We start from the raw sequence: 16,916 nt of genomic DNA on the forward strand, positions 1-16,916 counted from the left end.
TCAGGTTACTGAAGAGACATGTACCATCCTCCAGGGACTAGGGTATTCCTGTGAGTGCCGCGGGCTGATTAATGTCAAAGGCAAAGGGGAACTGAGGACTTACTTTGTCTGTACAGATACCGCCAAGTTCCAAGGCCTGGGGCTGAACTGAGGGCTTTTGGTAGGTGCCAGACGTGCTGGAAACCCATTTCCTTCTCTGAAGCAAGCCAGGCGGAAGGCCCAGCCCCACACCAGGCACAAAGGCCATCCAAGGGATTGGTCATCACCACCTGAGCAGGTGGCTGTGTGTGCGTGGCCTCCTTGGACTTGCACTAGGGGACGTGTCAGCTTGGGGCAATCACCCGGCCTTACACACAGGCAGCCAGAACCTCTGTGCTGTCCGAGTCTGCAGGGCGGCCTCCAGCCCAGCAGGGAACAGCTCATTTGTGGGCCGTGCACTCATCCCCAAGGTGCTGTGGAGGAGACCTTGGAGCATGACCTGGAGACCTGCCTGCCCCACCCCCCACGGCCTGTGACCTGCACACGTGGAACGTGTCTTTTCTCGTCCAGGATGGGTGGGAGCTCCTTTCTCCCCAGCACACCAGCTACAAGAGCGCACACTTCTCATATAGGCATTCTGGTAAATGGAGTTGAAAGATTGTTTTACATCTACAAATGGGTTCAAACAATAGGGAGAAAGCCCCACAGTGGACACTTACTTCTTATCCTCTTTGGCATGTGTCTGTTTAAAAATGGATTCATTATTAATTGAGGTGTCACCCTCTAAATGACTTCTGAGATGCTGGATAAATTCTCTTCCCTCCAGTGTAGCCTCTTCCTTGGGAACCATGGACACGCAAGTGGGACCACTGTCCTGTGTGAGCTCACGGGGTCAGCTCAGCTGTGGGATGGAGCTCTGAGGAGCGTGGCCACAGGAAGGCAGCAAGTGGCAGAGCCTTGGCTTGAATCAGACAACTTTGAAGCCAGAATTGAGATTAGGTTTAATAAGTGAAAAGCCTTAGAAAAGAAGGTGTGCGCTCTCAGCCCTTCCTTGACTCCTCATGCATTTCCGAGCGCCCCTGGCAACCTTGCAGCCTGTCTTAGCTTTATACTGGAAAGGAGTGGCCTCTGTGTGAGAGAAGCTGACAGGCTGCAGTTCTCCCCTTCAGTCCTCACAGCTAGCTCTGAAGAGGACCTACTCAGCATCAGCATGTGCAGAGGTTCCCGGATCTTGGAAGCCAGGCCTCTCACAAACAAGTGCTTGGATGTTCTGAGCTGACTGAAGCCAGGCAAGTGAAAAAGCCAGGTTTTTGAGGTGTGGTGTCTTACAGCACTTCAGGTCCAAAAGAATCGAAAGAAGTCAATCTGTGTTTTAACATGAGGAAAGACCAAACTGCCCATTCCCTTTTCCAAACTGCCTTCACTGCGTCATAACCAGAGTATCACCAGGGTTTCTAATACAGCTGAACTTGACTATATAGCAGGAATTCTAGCCACAAGCCATCCATGAACTCCCCTGAAATTATAAAGTCTTGCAAACGTGAGGCTTTAAAAGATGACACGACCTTGCAGACAGGTGACTAAGCAGCCGAGTTTGCCTGGGACGGGGGCGGTGGAGTGAGCCACGGCAGGGAGGGGACTGGAGCCGAACCTGCTGTTGGCCAGTGCTGAGTCCTGGGGTTGGGTGGGCTAGTGGCAGCTCTGATGCATCACTAGAACAGGTGGGAATAAATCACAAGAACTTGCTGTCCTAAAGGAGTTTCACGGTGAAAACGCTGGTAAGGGAAATAAACCTTACTTAGATTGCCTTTTTCACATACCAGTTCTTCATCTAAGTACTACGCTGAAATCTATACCCTTAAAATCAGGAGTGACTGGGCTTTCCTGGGAAATCACGAAGGTTCTGTCACTGATCCAGTGTAGACACACATCAGTATGCTGGGCCTCTCTGAGGTGGACATGCTTCTACTCCTGCAACATACAAATTACTGTTTGCCTCCAGCAAAGAAATCCCAATTGGGAGTTTAAAAAATAATTGGTTACCATTTATGTATTTTTTTTTCACTGTGCTCAGATAATATTAAGTTCTGAATTTCTGACATTCAGATCATAGTGTATAACTGACCATAAAAATGACTTAGTTACTTGTTATAAATTCATTTTCCAATTACCAAGTCATTTGTTCACAGGTGTCATTTTGCTTTGACAAGACAAGTATTTTTCCTAACACTGACCTTCTCTGTGGGTCAGGGACATGCTTCATATCTCTACTACGGTGGCCTCACTGATGCTAGTGAAGTTTTCTGATTTCCTTAAGAAAATTTCCTAAACAGAAAAGATCATTAACCACTGTATACATTGTGTATATGTATAAAAATAGGCTTTGAGAAAGTACGTGAAACAACTAGGGGTTATTCGACACACTGAATATTTATAGATCTGTAACATTTGTTTCAAAATGTTATATTTCATTTTTATAAAGTACCAGTGTTTCTCTTTTGTTTAGCTTTTCATAGATAAAGCAGCAATCTGGAAAACCTGTTCTGGAGTGTTTTGAATTTAAATGTTTTCTTGGTCTTTGGGAACTACTTAGCTAAATAGATTGAAAGTTTTAAGAGCTGGTTGCTACCTGAATTATATTTGAGAGACAAACTCTAAAAAGACTTGATAAATATTGATAAATACATATTTGAATGGATTCTTTAATTCTTCTGGCATATGTTTTCAAGTATGTTTTTGAAAGATTAGGTCATCTTAACTCTCTTAAGAGATTCAGTTTTCCTTCACCCTACTTGTTAAGTGTTAGTTTTCAAAGTCAAGAAAATAATAAAATAGCTTCCAGCCTGGATGTTTTACAGAAGGACTCCATACAGTCTGAGTAGGGTCTGAAACCTGATTTGTTCCTGAATTAGGTCACAGTCTAGTGCCTGGTCACAGAAGGGGAAGGACCACGTATCATTTCCTACTTAAATAATTAAACTGCTCAGGAACTTAACCTTTGCCTTTCAGATAGAAGTAGATGAGTATCAGTTTCGGGGGCATGGCAGAATCATAGGTGACCCCTTGAAAAACAGTAAATAGAAACATCAACTTTCCTTTAAGCTCGGTGATTTCCTTTTCATATTCATGGACAATTTAGTTTGTATCCTATTTGGCTTGTCCTTTTATTATACTGGGAAAACCCCTCTACAAATGGCAAAAATAAACCAAAAAGGAACACCAGACAAGTTAGTGCTATGAAACTCCTAACATATTTTTATTTCGTTTTGCTTTCGTGGTGGGAAGCCCTGCTCCTTCCACATAAGGACATCGTCCTCAATACATATATGGGGGACATGCTAGTAAATTCTAAAGTTGAATTTGTTTTCATGGCATAACAATGGGAATCTCACTGGATGGTAATTTTAAAGAAGGGTTTCTCAGTCATGGTCCTGCCTGTGAAACATAAGGAAGCAGCACTATCACTCCTCTGCAAGAACTCTGCCTAGGTCCACTCCCATCCACTTTCTGCTCAGTATTCCAACAGGTCCAAATCATTCCTTCCTCACAAGGCCCCTTTTTGAATAAATCCTCGAAGTGAAATCTGCTAAGTCAGGAACCATTTGGTTATAATTTCCTTAATGAGAAGAAAGGCAAATATGGGAAAATGAGGGATTTCAATGATTTGGGCAACTTTTTAATGGATGGTCAGGAAAAAGGCTGTTCTATTCTCCAAGCTCTTCTCTAATACTCCATCCTCAGATTCGGCCCCAGGAAAAGGTGAAGGGGTAACTCAGGTGATATGTACAATACAGCTCATAGTCCAGGTTCAGCTTTATTACCTAATAGAAGTTCAACCTCTGGAACATTAAAATCAACTGTTCCAAAGTTTAATTAAAAACACAATTTACAAATATTTAATATCTTCTGAAAAGCATTTCCAAGTTAATGAAAAAAATATATACATAATATATAATCAAATACCAGATAGATTCAAATCCCATCAGGTTCACACTCAGTAACATCAGTCTTTTTAGGTTCTTCAAAATCTGAAAGAAAAAAAAACACACCCTTTATTTAGCACCTTTTTTCCTTTTAATTAAAAAGGGGATGTGACAGTAAAACAGAGTAACTGTTGACAGCCCTTCTTCACTATGTTCAAGGTTAAAGACTAGGCAGGTGTATCACTATAGTTTTTTTTTCCTGCAAGTGTGTGAGGTCTTTATTCCTTAGACAAGATGGAAAGAAAACTCGCCCAGTTCACACGTTAGCATCAGAGACAACACCTTGCAGATGCTGCTGGAGGGAGAAGACTGATGTTCCCTCGCCCTCCATTCTCCAGAGACACAGGGCACGCACCTGCTGTTAAATCCACAAGGTTGTTTCCAATGACCGGGGAGGGGACGGAAATCCCCATTGCTTTTCGGACTCCATATGTGCTTACAATATCACCCGGAGTTACTTGCTGTGCAAGTTCTTTAAGGTTATTGGTCACTTGTTCAGCTAGGGAAAAAAAACAGCAACAGAAAGAGTTCAAGGTACTGAAATGTGATTCCTTTAGATAACTGAAAAAAAAAAGCCCAATAAACATGAATACAGAAAATGAACTGTCCATGGTGTTTCCCTTCAGTGTTAAGACTATATAGTGGTATCACTACTCAAGCAATGCTCCCTTTAAGCGGCTTGCTTCTCTAACCAGGGGCTTCCCTGGTAGCTTAGATGGTAAAGAACCTGCCTGCAATGCAGGAGAGCCTGGTTCCATTCCTGGGTTGGGAAGATCCCCTGGAAAAGGGATAGACTACCCACTCCAGTATTCCTGGGCTGCCCTGGTGGCTCAGATTCTAAGAGGTACCACATACCGAGATGCATTTCTCTGTACGATGGACCCAAGAGACAGATCATGTTGGGAGGGGGTCTGGTGCTCAGACGCTCATTCTGGGCTTCCTGGAGCTCTCTGAGCAGTTTGGTGGTCTCATCAAGTTTCCTCTGGAACACTTCAGCTTCTGTGAGAAAAATAACTTATTAAAGACATCATGGACATCTTGTATCTGATCCTGTGCAACAAACTGAATACTATGCTCTGGGGTTTTGCCATTTATTGGTTAGTCGTCTCTCCTCAAAGGAGGAATCCCCCCTAAATGAAATCAACACCACAGACACGCTTCACTATTCACTGAGCTTGGCCAGTCACCATGTTCCCATAATGAATGGCTATGCTAACCTGTGCTCCTTTGACATTACATCTTGCCTGCCTGTGTCAGGAAGTGTTTCCTTCAAGTCCTCTGGAGACACTCACCTTCGGAGTCAAACACTTCAACTGGAGCTCCAAAGTTTGTGACTGCTTTCAGCGCTGTAAACTTGTCTTGATGATTGGAGTCCAAAGGCCCTGTTAGTTCAACTTCTGTAACCTGCTTAAAAAAAAGTTACCTGAGCTTGCTAAGCCCTGACAATGCTAGAATGAGTAGTAAGATGGCTTGTGTTTATAAGCCAAGTTATTTCACTTATTTAGAGTTATAATTCTGATGCCATAAAAACCTTTAAAATGCCATTCCTAAATCCTGGTGGACGCGTCCCTAAGTTCACACTTCTTGGTAATGGAATGGTGTGTTTTAAACACTGTGTTATCATCGCCGCTCCAAGGATAAAAGCCTTGTCACTGCCCTTTTGGTGACTGTGGTGGTGCTGCAGTTTCTGAGGCTCACAGGCAATGTTTTAGTCCAAACACTGGCACTCCCTTATGGTAGAACTTGAACGTGAGATACTTCCTGGGTTCTCCTGTGGGCCTCAAAGTCAGGCTGTTAGTATTGCATGGGAGAAACAAAATCCTAAAATGGGTAGTTTTATTTTTGGACTCTCAAGACTCAGAATTTCCATAACCCTAATACTGGTTTTTAGGAAATGATCAACTGTGACAATGAGTAACCCAAAGTTAATGGTTCCATTTATACTCTGGTATTGCACTCTGAGCTCAGACGCATGGGCTAAGTGTGGTGGAGAAAACCCTATCAGTACACACTTGGGTCTGTCACCTCAGCTGGGCCCTCACAACTCAACTCAAAACACTTCTCACCCAGCTTTCCTTCCCAGTCTCCAGCTTTCCTTCATTCTTACCTGTTCACCACGTACATGACTTTGCCTGGCTAATCTTTCTTGGAAAATGACATGACTTTTTAAGTACCATGTATGTTTGCATCTATCTTTACTTGATCTCCCATCTTCGAAGTTTTCTTTCCTGTCAAAAGGCTTACAACTCTCTAAGTCACGTAACTCACGGCATCTTTATCTTGTCCCCACCGTTTTACTGAAATTACTCTGATTTAGGTTACAAATGACATGAGCTAGAGGGCTCCGTGTGGCATCCGACACTGCTGAATTCTTTCCTGCACGACTCTGCCATGCTCTTCCTATCTTAACCATTGGTCTTTCCAAGGTTTTTTTGGCCCTTTCCTTATGTGTTCTGCCTGGACAGTCTCATTCATTTAATACCTACAATAATTCTGCCATGACACTAATGACCTCTAGATCAACACACCTCCAGTGATGTCCCAAACCACACTCACCAGCCCTGAAACCAGATATTTCTTTCCCTGATGAAGGTTGCTCCTTTTCCTGTACATCTGACGTAAGCTAACAATGCTAGTATCTACCCTGTGCATCAGGCCCTATCAATTTTAGTTCTACTGTATTTTTCTTTATTGCACATCTTCATTCTCTTCCATTACATTGTTATCTAAGCAAAAGACAACTAGCTTAAGTCCCATAGCTTTTCACTGGTCCGCTCCCTCCAGCACCCCCTTCTCCTCTGCATCGAATCACAGCAGTCTCTGAGGAGAAAAATCTCAGTTTCTTAGCACTGCACACACAACTTGTCATCTGATCCTCCACTCTCCTGGTAGCCTATGGTCACTCACTTGCTGGGTGCTCTTTCGCCCTGCCTGCTCAGATTATGTCATTACACATGGAGGTCTACCCACTTCATACACCTGGCCCTGCGCTGTGAGAACCTTGTTCATCTTTCTAGACCCAGTTCATCCGGAAGCCTCTCCGGGAGGGTCTCACCAACTGTCCAAAGCAGCTGGCTCCTCCAGCTGTGCCCCCACATGTACGCTTACACTGTACAGTAACGGGCTCTGGCTCCCTTGTTTGCACACCTGTTTTCCATACACACGGCTGCAACCTTCTCCACAGGCAAAAAAAGTTCTTTGATTTCAGGAGATAATAAATATTTTGTTTTTTAAAAATAAAAGCTTTATCATCTAGGCTTTTTAGCTTATTTGCCATTTAAATATTTCTTGTAAAGAAATGAAATATAATCACCTCCATTTCTTTTGCTGTGTCAAGTATCCTAGTCTGGCCTTCATCTTCAGGAGATGACTATAAAGATAAAGAAAAACACTTTATTAAAGAAAACATCAGGTGGCTAAAATCTCTGACAAACAGAAGACAGGAGAACTCCTAGTGTATTCTACATGAAGAGGCAATATTCTCAAACAGCAGCAGATGTGTATAAAATATTCAAATGCTATAGAGAAGGTGAAAACTTCCCATAACCTTAGTCTTCAGAGATAATGCGTATATATAAACAACACATGTATCATGTGCAAAAATCAATGATGATCTGTTATCTTCTCTTGAAAGATTATACTGTGATTTACTTAACTGATTTCTAGTTTTAAAAAATTATAAAAACTCTATTCCTTACATATAACTTCTGTCTTATTTTCTAGTATAAATTCTGAGAAGAGGAACTGCTGGATCAAAGGGCAGAGACATTTTAAATTTGAAATATACTGCTGTATCAACCAAATGAAAGATAAGCAATTTTAGTTCAAGACCTTTAATTAATTCAGATTGATTGATGGGAAGTATACAGTAAAAATATTTCTGAACTGATGTAAAGCTGAATGTTTTTTAGGTGATGTAAAGAAAGCAGTTTTGTGCTAAGATACAAGACCGTACGGCAGTTCTCACTAAACTTCAGGCACTGACTCAGCAGGCACAGGCACAGTGAAGGCAGAGCACACTGAGGCTGCAGGCACAGCCACCAGCAAGAGTCATAACCCCAGAAGATACAGGGCTCCTCTAACTACAATGACACGGACATTCTGGAGATCAGCTCTCCTCTCCACTGAACAAATGTTTTCTGGTTCTCATCTTTGAGTCAAGTCTCTGAATTACCCTGGATTATGAACTATGTCCAACTGAACCGGAGCTAATTTACAAGTGTTAACAAAAGACAGCAATGAGGAAGCTTTTTACTTTTTTACTTGAGGCTCCACCACTGGTATTATTACTACATAAGGAAAAGGACATTCCTTGTCATTTTAGTCAACTCTGTCAAGCCAATGAGCCAGACTTCCTTTTTTTTTTGTTCAGGTACGTAACACAAGCTGACTTCTGGGTTATAACCCCCATTTTTGATTTCTACATTTCCAAGATGAGGAGATAATGACAATCATCTGGCCCTCACAGATCCTGGTAGCCGAGTTACTTGTTTCCGTTCATTGTCCTCCACCCATGGGCTCCACCCGGGCTGGGCTGTCTTTTCAGTGGAATGGAGTTCAGCTGCCACACTGGTTAATCCCATGGTTTCATAACACTGATGACTAACACTGGAGAACCAACGATAAACCATCCTGTTTCTTTAGCAGCATTCTTACCGTCTCTGACTCCTGCAGGGTTCTAGAATGTCCTCCTTTTGTTAAAACATCCAGTAAACTATCTGCCATAACATATGGATAATCTTGGCATGTGGCCAAAAACTCATGGATGCTGAAAAAGAGTGTTGGGAGAGTCACTTTTATATAAATGATCTCCATTGGTGTTTTCTTCCTATTACAGCCAACTGTTTAATTAGATGCCTTTAACTTACGCCCATGATGTGAAACTTTCCATCAAGACAGAACACAATTATACTTACATATTTACCAGTGACAGATTTATCATCATGAGAGAATTAATATCAAGAACACCATGAAAAGGAAATGCTTCTGGGGGAAAGTTCAAAGAAAAATAAGATCTCAGTGATGGTGGGGATGAGGGCTCAGTCAGTGGAATTCTTCGCTCCTCTCTTTTCACTCCTTCCCTAAGCTAAGTCGCTTCAGTCGTGTCCGACTCTGTGTGACCCCATAGACGGCAGCCCACCAGGCTCCCCCGTCCTGATGGTATTTGCCTCAGGGCTCTCGTATGTACTAAAACACTCTCAAAGTTACACCTCCAGGTTGGACCACACTCTTTGGAAGCTCCATTTGGAGGTCAAATAGCCTCATAATGTCCAAAATTGAATTGCTGGATCTTCCTCCTGAAGCAGTCCTTCTAAAATCTTCCCTCTTTGTAACAGCAATGTCATCTTCTAGGCTGCATCTAAAACCCTGGAATTCTCCATGACTTTCTTCTCTCACACCCCACTTCAGTGAGTCAAGAAATCCTACTTAGGCTGATGCCTGGAAAATACAGCACCAGCAATACCTTCATGTGGAATGCATGGATGAATGAGTAATTGAGAAAGGATTTATTCAAGCTGGTGAGAAGAGGTTTAAAGGATACAAGTGGCTTGATCTGAAACCACAGTCACTAACTTGTAAAAACACTGCCACCACTACCACCATACATATATAAAAGTGAACAATTCCCTCTTTTTCAGAAAACCAGGAGACTGGTTAATCTACTGGGTTAAAGTCTTACACATAATGAAAGTTTACAAAATTCCACTGCCAAGAAGGAATAACCCAAGCCAGAATGCCAGTAAGTCAGGATGGTTATCTCATTATGCTGATGGCATGCAAAGTACCCAGCATCCTAAACAAGAACACAAAGTTACCTTCTCACAGAAACATGTGATAAGGGCTGGTGGAGTGGACTGCCAGAGTCTACTGGGACCTGATGGGTCAAACAGGCTTGGATGGGGGTCGGCTTTGGATCAAACCAGGTCCTAGCTCCTATCTTGGGGAAATGTGTGGTGGTTTTGACTTTGATTTGATCCCCCACAACTATCAAATCTGGAACAACTCACGGATGCACAAACATGTTACAATGAAGCAGGTGGCACACCAACATTCTGAAGCAACAAGTTCCTGAATTTTAGTAAGCAGAAGTACAAAACATCTTCAAAAACATATTTTTGTAAGAATTAAAATACTGCAGATGCCAACACCAGAAAACATTAGGGAGACAATGCTTTCTTTAAAATATTTACTTTCCACTAAAGAATGATGATAACTAAGGGTCTGTTTAATTGTCAATTAAAAAGATTACTGAACACATTTCCTACCATTTGAATAACTCTGTAGGTCTATCAATAGATCCCTTATGTGTATCAGTATTTTAGGACAATGCAGCTCTCAGAGTACCAATGAAGTGACGACTCACCTGAAATCACTGGGGAGATCAGGGTCCTCCCCATAGGTTGAATAGATTAAATCAGAATCGTCCTTGCTGATATTTGCAAACGTGGAGTCATAATGTGGTGCGTAAGAACTGTAAGGTCCATAACTCAAGTATAACACTGTTGATGAAAACACACACAGAACCACAATACCATTCTTTAACTTGTATGTCAATCTATTTTTCTAATTATTAAAGATTATTCCCTTCTAACTTTGCTACTTCACTGACTGGCAAACAAATCCAAGGTAAATTATTTTCTCCAAAATATATACTTATAAGTCACAACTCAAGTGAATCTTTTCTCACAATGGGGAGGGGAAAAACAAGAAAGAAAACTCATTCTGAATATTAATACTGATTTTTCAGTTTCTTCTTTAAAATATCTAATTAATGTTGCAAAAATACTACAAATAGAGTTAAAGTAATGGTAATTATGCTTCTTTTCCTCACTCCTTGAAAATGAGAAGAGAAAAAACTTTACCACCACAGGGGAGCCTTACCTGGAGTTACTTTGTTCCTTTTATCCTCTTTGAACCCCTGCAAAGTATTCACTCCAGACTGTAGTCTTCCAGTTGTCATCCCCAGTCTCACAGGACAATAGCCTGGTTCTAAAATGTAAGAGCAGCATGGTGGAAACGGCTCACGTGGCAGTGACCCCATGGCGCTTCACGACATCCACCTGACTCCGGGCAGCCCTTACCATATCCATCCTTTTTTTTTTTTTTTTTACCCATTTTTAACAAAAAAAGCTGAGCTGAGAAAGGCAGGAATGTAGCCAGGATCCAAATCTGGTCCTTTTCATCATACCCTGCAGCATCCTGGAATTCTCTATAATCATGTTGCACTTCACTTTAAAAAACATTTAAAAGTCAGACCTTTCAGTGTTAAGATGAGTAAAAGAAGGGGAAATCCCTGATTAAAGACAAGAATTCATAATACATTCAGGATAAATTAATCTCTACAAGAGGCAGACTTGTACTGCAGGGACGAACAACCTTTAAAGACGAAAAGCCTGTAAACCAGGCATGAACCCCTGTGATGATGTTGGAAATCTGCGATATAAGCCTAAGAACAGAGAGGGATGGCGTCAGGAGAGAATGTGGTCTCTAACAAAATCCAACAGAAGAGACTGTTTTCTTCTGAAGACGAGCTCTGGTTTCTGTAACAAGACCACCCTGGAATAGAGTCTACTTCCACATGTGATCAGTGTGACAAAGTGGAAGCACTTGTGAGAAGCTCCAAACCTCTGAACAAAATCTTCCTTCCTTGGTCAGCATGTGGTGTCTTAACTGGTACTAGTACCTCCAACCAGGAGGATGAAGCTGAGACGCGAGCAGGGGCATCTTCCACCTTAAACCAGTAAACTGGCCTCCTGGGGGAGCAGCTGTTGAGTGTGAGGATCAAGTCAGTGTTGGCCGCATGTGAAAATGTCTACAGGAGCTGGAAACCCAGAAAACCAGACCAAGAGCAGAGTCCAGAACCCCAGGTACAAAGAAAGGGGCAGACCTTTGTGCCTTTTAGAAAGCTTTCACCTAAATCAACTTAGCTGCATCTCTTATCACCAAATTTTAATCACTGATACATCAGAAAGAGCAATGTTCTCAATCCTGTGGCATTTTCTATGACCCAAGACTCTAAAAAACTCTACATGAAAAGTTCATATAAAAGTAAAAAATGGGGCCAGAGCGAAAAGAGCAAGTTGTGGGTAGTGGCGGCGGCAGCGGTGGGGTGTGGGCAGTGGTGCTGCATGGCCACAGCCACAGCGGGGGCAGCCGCTCCGGCCTGAGCAGCAAGGCCCGGTCCATGGCCTGTACCTCTGCATCAACCTGGAAGGGCTGCAGGGCCTCACAGGGTAAATAAATAAAAAAGTGAATGAGTTTTGTCTTGAAATCATAGCACCAGTTCCTTTTCTTCTAAGTCAAGGAGCCTATTAATGCTCTCCTACTTCAGCATTTCAAGAGTGTACTGCAATGCTAAAAGGAAACATTGACAGGCTGGCATCAAGCTCTTCTCTGCTTCAGATTTTTTTTTTACTTGTTATTCCCCAATCCCTTCCTCACCACTTTGGGATCAACCTAAACATCTCGTAAGGAAGCCGTCTTTGACCTCCAGACACTGTTACTACTCTGCTGCTCTGCTCCCCTGCTGCACTGATTCTTGATTCTTTCTGTGTTATTCTTTCCCCACCCCATAGAATGTAAGAGGAAAGGACTTGTCTGTTCCTCTTTCGTTCCCTTTTACACCTAGCTCCACCTCCAGCTCCTAAGACAGTGCCTTCCTCAATGCAAATAATAAATATTGGAAACTATTTCCTGGAATTTTGTCATTATTCATTTCTGTATCCCCAATTATCTCCCTCCTAATGGTAGTAGGAAAAGTTATTTATAGAATAAACATTCTCATGCTTATCACAACATGATTCCAAGATAAATGATACATATTTCCCATTCTTACATCAAATTTCAAAATATTCCCTATTCTATTTCCATTAAAATATCATTTGAAAAAATAAAAGTATGACTGATGTTCTAAAACAGTGATTTCCTAACCTTTATAATCTATCAACCACAGTGAAAGATATAATTCATTTACTATATATTATTCCACTACCATTAAGGTACTACTACACGGCATATATACTAATTTTATTCTCTAAAGTTAAAAAGTCTGTTAAATTTTATTATGCCATAGTCTGAAGGTTTTGAGACATTGCCTGAGTCTTTTTGAGGTATCTCAAAAAGTGCCAGTCTCTTGAACCAGGGCTAGAAATGACTGCCTAATATTTTGGGTTTGTTAACGGTGCATATGATAGTCCAGCTATTTAGAATTACTTAAGTCTTTTTTTAATGTGGTCCACATTTTAAAAAGTCTTTATTGAACTTGTACAACACTGCTTCTGTTTTACGTTTTGGTTTTCTGGCTGCAAGGCATGTGTGATCTTAGCTCCCCGACCAGGGACTGAACCCGCACCTGCATTAGAAAGCAAAGGCTTAACCACTGGACTGCCAGGGACGTCCTAGGCACTTTATATTTTAAAGAAAACTTGATTTTGTAGTACTTATTTTGGGATGAAATAAAGTTAGTCTGGCTGTTAGTATGAAGTACAGGATACCTAGCCAAATTCTTTCTAGATGATGATAGTTGGGTTTATCAGCATTCAGACTTGCTCCTCTGAAACGGTCACCAGGTGACTGCTCTTTGCCACATTAGCATCAAGTTCATGCGCAATCCAATTCTGTGAACCTACCTCCTACAACAGGATCCACAGGATGGAGAAGTCCCAATGTTGTTGTTCCATCTGGTTTTCTCCTTTCAAATTCACACTGCAAAGACCCAAAGTATTCAAATGGCATAAACAGTTTTATACATGATACATATGTATGTTGCTCACCAGAAAACCTCACGTTAGTTTAATCAAACTAATGTTACAGGTGGCTATCATCATACTCATATCAACTTTCACATATATATACAGGTGCTGATGGGTTAAAGAAATAAAGGTTAGAAAAATCTCAGAATTTTAAAAGAGCTGTGTGGGTGCTTAAGGCCACCAAATTCTGTTTAAACTATTTTTAAAAAGTATACTGAAAACCAGAGAAGGGAAGTGACTTACCTAAAGCCATGGATTAATTCATTTGGTTTTAGAACCGAGGTGCTAAACATGACTTCAAAAGACCGTGTATGTTTTCTTTTAATCTTAAAAGCATGTGGTTCATTTTCCAACGTTTGAACACACTGCTCTGCTAAGTCACTTCAGTCGTGTCCGACTCTGTGTGACCCCATAGATGGCAGCCCACCAGGCTCCCCCGTCCCTGGGATTCTCCAGGCAAGAACACTGGAGTGGGTTGCCATTTCCTTCTCCAATGCATGAAAGTGAAAAGTGAAAGGGAAGTCGCTCAGTCGTGTCCGACTCTTCGCGACCCCATGGACCGCAGCCTACCAGGCTCCTCTGTCCATGGGATTTTCCAGGCAAGAGTACTGGAGTGGGGTGCCATCGCCTTCTCCGTTTGAACACATTAATGTCCTTTGAAAAAAACCCAAACCCTTCTAGCCAGTAACAGAGGATAATATGAATTATGTACTTTAAAAACAAGTGTATTACTACTTTTTCTTCTGTGAGTGCAGTCCTGAAGAGCTCTATGGCAGATATGCATTCAAAGTACACAAGCAACTTAAAAACTAAAAGTTTCAGACAACCCAAATCAGTAGGTAATGAAAAGAAAGGAAAAGCTCCATCACCTGACTATTAACAAGCCTCCTGGTCAGCTTTCCTCCAGATTCCTTAACGATACGGTCAATCTGCTCCTGCTCTCTTTCTACATTACTGCTTTTAAATTTATCTTCAAGCACATCTTTGTCTTTCCTGAAAGCACACATTAATACTAAGTAAAAAGAAAAGAAGAGGAGAAGATGAAAACATTAAAATGTAATTCCAAATATGAATACAACCAAAGCGGAGAAATTTGTGCTACTGACACCAGTTAAAACTTTGTTCCCTAATGACCTGAGAAGGGGCCCCAATAACACACAGATACTAAGGCAAGCCAAGTAGTTGGTCAGTTCCCTCCCTGTGTCCAGTATTATTTGTTTTACACATTTTTCTTAGTTTATTCATAAAAATGAACCATACCTCAAATATATTTTAAAAGCAGCAGCTGCTGCTGCTGCTAAGTCGCTTCAGTCGTGTCCGACTCTGTGCGACCCCATAGATGGCAGCCCACCAGGCTCCCCCGTCCCTGGGATTCTCCAGGCAAGAACACTGGAGTGGGTTGCCATTTCTTTCTCCAGTGCATGAAAGTGAAAAGTGAAAGAGAAGTTGCTCAGTCGTGTCTGACTCTTCGAGACCCCATGGACTGCAGCCCACCAGGCTCCACGTCCATGGGATTTTCCAGGCAAGAGTGCTGGAGTGGGGTGCCATTGCAGAGGGGTGCACAATTTGTTCTACAATTTGGTACACTGAAGTCCAACTTTTAAAATTTAAAATAAACATATATTACAATGTATAAATCTTAGAAATATAAGAAAAACCTGTCACAAGTTCACTAACAGCAAAAGTCCCAATCTGCTAACTAAACCTCTCTCCCAGAGCTGACAGCGAGGTGCTGGGTGTCAGGGCAGGTAAGGCAGCAGCCGAGCGGGATGGACATGTACGCAACTGAGTCAGGCCACATCAGCTGAGGGCTGGCAGGACCGTGGTTCACACTGCTCCCACCAGCTGACACTCAGTGGAGAACATGCACACATCTCAGTGACAGCTCGTCTGTTTGGAAGGCAGCTTTAACTGTGCTTAAGCTTAAGCGCGGGCTCGACCCCTTCGTGCAATGAGGTAATGAACATACAACTTTTTCTTAAACAAAGAGCTCTATTAATATAAACTCAATGACACCATGAGTCCCTCGAGACTATTTACTGGTTTTAAAACGACTTCCCTATAGAATAGACATTCAGAACTATTTTCTGAATTGTGTTTAGACAATTACAAACTGTGCTTTGTATGAGAAAAGGGGTGTGAGATCATCAAAATGGACTTTGACAAAACCCAGCCAACCATGGACCCAAGGCAGGTCCCCGAATTGTATTTTCTCCCATTACTGGCGTGGAAAAGACAGCTTAACCATAATATTCCAAAGATTCTTTACTTTTTATTTTCCTTATTGGGGCTCTTGAAGCCCTGTGCCTCAGCGTCTCCAGCATCGTCCCTCTCTCTTGGCCAGGAGCCGCTGTCCTCCCCACTCTGTGAGGTGTCTGTCCCGTCTCTCTGCTTCCGACTTTTCTGTAAGTCTGCCATGAAGTCTATGCTCTGCTTCAGGCTCTGAATTCTCTCCTAAAAATATTCAGCAATATTCTTATTGTATATTTGCCATTCATTTGGAAAGTAACGCATTTTCCCCCATAAGAGTTTACACTTATCCTGTCGTTAATTAGAAAAGAAAAACAATTAAATGTAATCCTGCCAACAGAACAGAATAGTCAGGAACCAGGACAATAAAGTCTATTCCTTCAATGCAGGTAATTTCCAACATCAGAGAAGGCTCTGCAACTTTACTGCATCATCAAAAAGTTCACAGGAGAGAATGTGTGAATAAAGACTAAAATATTCTTAGCAGTAGTAAATTTGAAGTTTAATAGTGTGTTAAAACTTCATATTTAATAGAAACAGTTCATCTTTTGAAATTTAAGAATTATTAGATATTTAAAATGAGCATGGGAAGATCTCTTACATTTTGGTATCCTGGGATGATCACTGAGGACTGGCATTTTTCTGTGTGAAAACACGCCTCAAAGAGAAAAGGCTGCTAGCATAGTTTCTTTTTAAGAACTCATAATGTTCTAACCAAAGAAGTACTGTTTCTATTCTGTGAAACATGTGCTGAATTTTCCACTGCATCCCTTATGGCCTGTGGTTTCTGGACAAATGTTAAAGAGGCAGACTTGTTCCTAGCAACTACTCTGCCTTTTAATTCTGTGTTGTCAATGGACAAAATATGGAGCGTAGTCTCCTTAGGGCTACATAGTAACAGCAGGGAAGACTTCTACAGAATAACAGAAACTAGAACTGGAAAGGACAAGAG

General features: G+C 41.8%; 2 protein-coding genes across 15 annotated transcripts in view; one reads left to right on the plus strand and one right to left on the minus strand.

The window, feature by feature from the left end:
* The window catches only part of ADCY7 (adenylate cyclase 7), a 62,187-nt gene extending 59,671 nt beyond the window's left edge, over positions 1 to 2,516 (plus strand). For all 13 annotated transcript variants that reach the window (XM_069549821.1, XM_069549818.1, XM_069549808.1 and 10 more), the window contains exon 26: positions 5 to 2,516. In XM_069549821.1, coding sequence (XP_069405922.1) covers positions 5 to 151 — 147 coding nt within the window. In that variant the 3' untranslated portion in view covers positions 152 to 2,516. The remainder of the gene's footprint in view (positions 1 to 4) is intronic.
* A 1,258-nt stretch (positions 2,517 to 3,774) lies between these two features.
* Positions 3,775 to 16,916, minus strand: part of BRD7 (bromodomain containing 7) — a 49,707-nt gene continuing 36,565 nt past the window's right edge. The window contains exons 7-17 of one of the 2 annotated variants that reach the window (XM_069549823.1): positions 15,984 to 16,168; positions 14,584 to 14,707; positions 13,592 to 13,667; positions 10,845 to 10,952; positions 10,327 to 10,462; positions 8,619 to 8,730; positions 7,276 to 7,332; positions 5,255 to 5,366; positions 4,818 to 4,961; positions 4,318 to 4,461; positions 3,775 to 4,007 (exon numbers count right to left, since the gene is read on the minus strand). In XM_069549823.1, the coding sequence (XP_069405924.1) occupies positions 3,952 to 4,007; positions 4,318 to 4,461; positions 4,818 to 4,961; positions 5,255 to 5,366; positions 7,276 to 7,332; positions 8,619 to 8,730; positions 10,327 to 10,462; positions 10,845 to 10,952; positions 13,592 to 13,667; positions 14,584 to 14,707; positions 15,984 to 16,168 (1,254 nt within the window). In that variant the 3' untranslated portion in view covers positions 3,775 to 3,951. Of the gene's footprint in view, positions 4,008 to 4,317; positions 4,462 to 4,817; positions 4,962 to 5,254; positions 5,370 to 7,275; positions 7,333 to 8,618; positions 8,731 to 10,326; positions 10,463 to 10,844; positions 10,953 to 13,591; positions 13,668 to 14,583; positions 14,708 to 15,983; positions 16,169 to 16,916 lie in introns of both variants that reach the window. The other variant, XM_069549822.1, reaches the window with a different exon arrangement.

Source organism: Ovis canadensis, chromosome 14 (genome assembly GCF_042477335.2).
Source record: "Ovis canadensis isolate MfBH-ARS-UI-01 breed Bighorn chromosome 14, ARS-UI_OviCan_v2, whole genome shotgun sequence".
NCBI classification, from domain to species: Eukaryota; Metazoa; Chordata; class Mammalia; order Artiodactyla; family Bovidae; genus Ovis; species Ovis canadensis.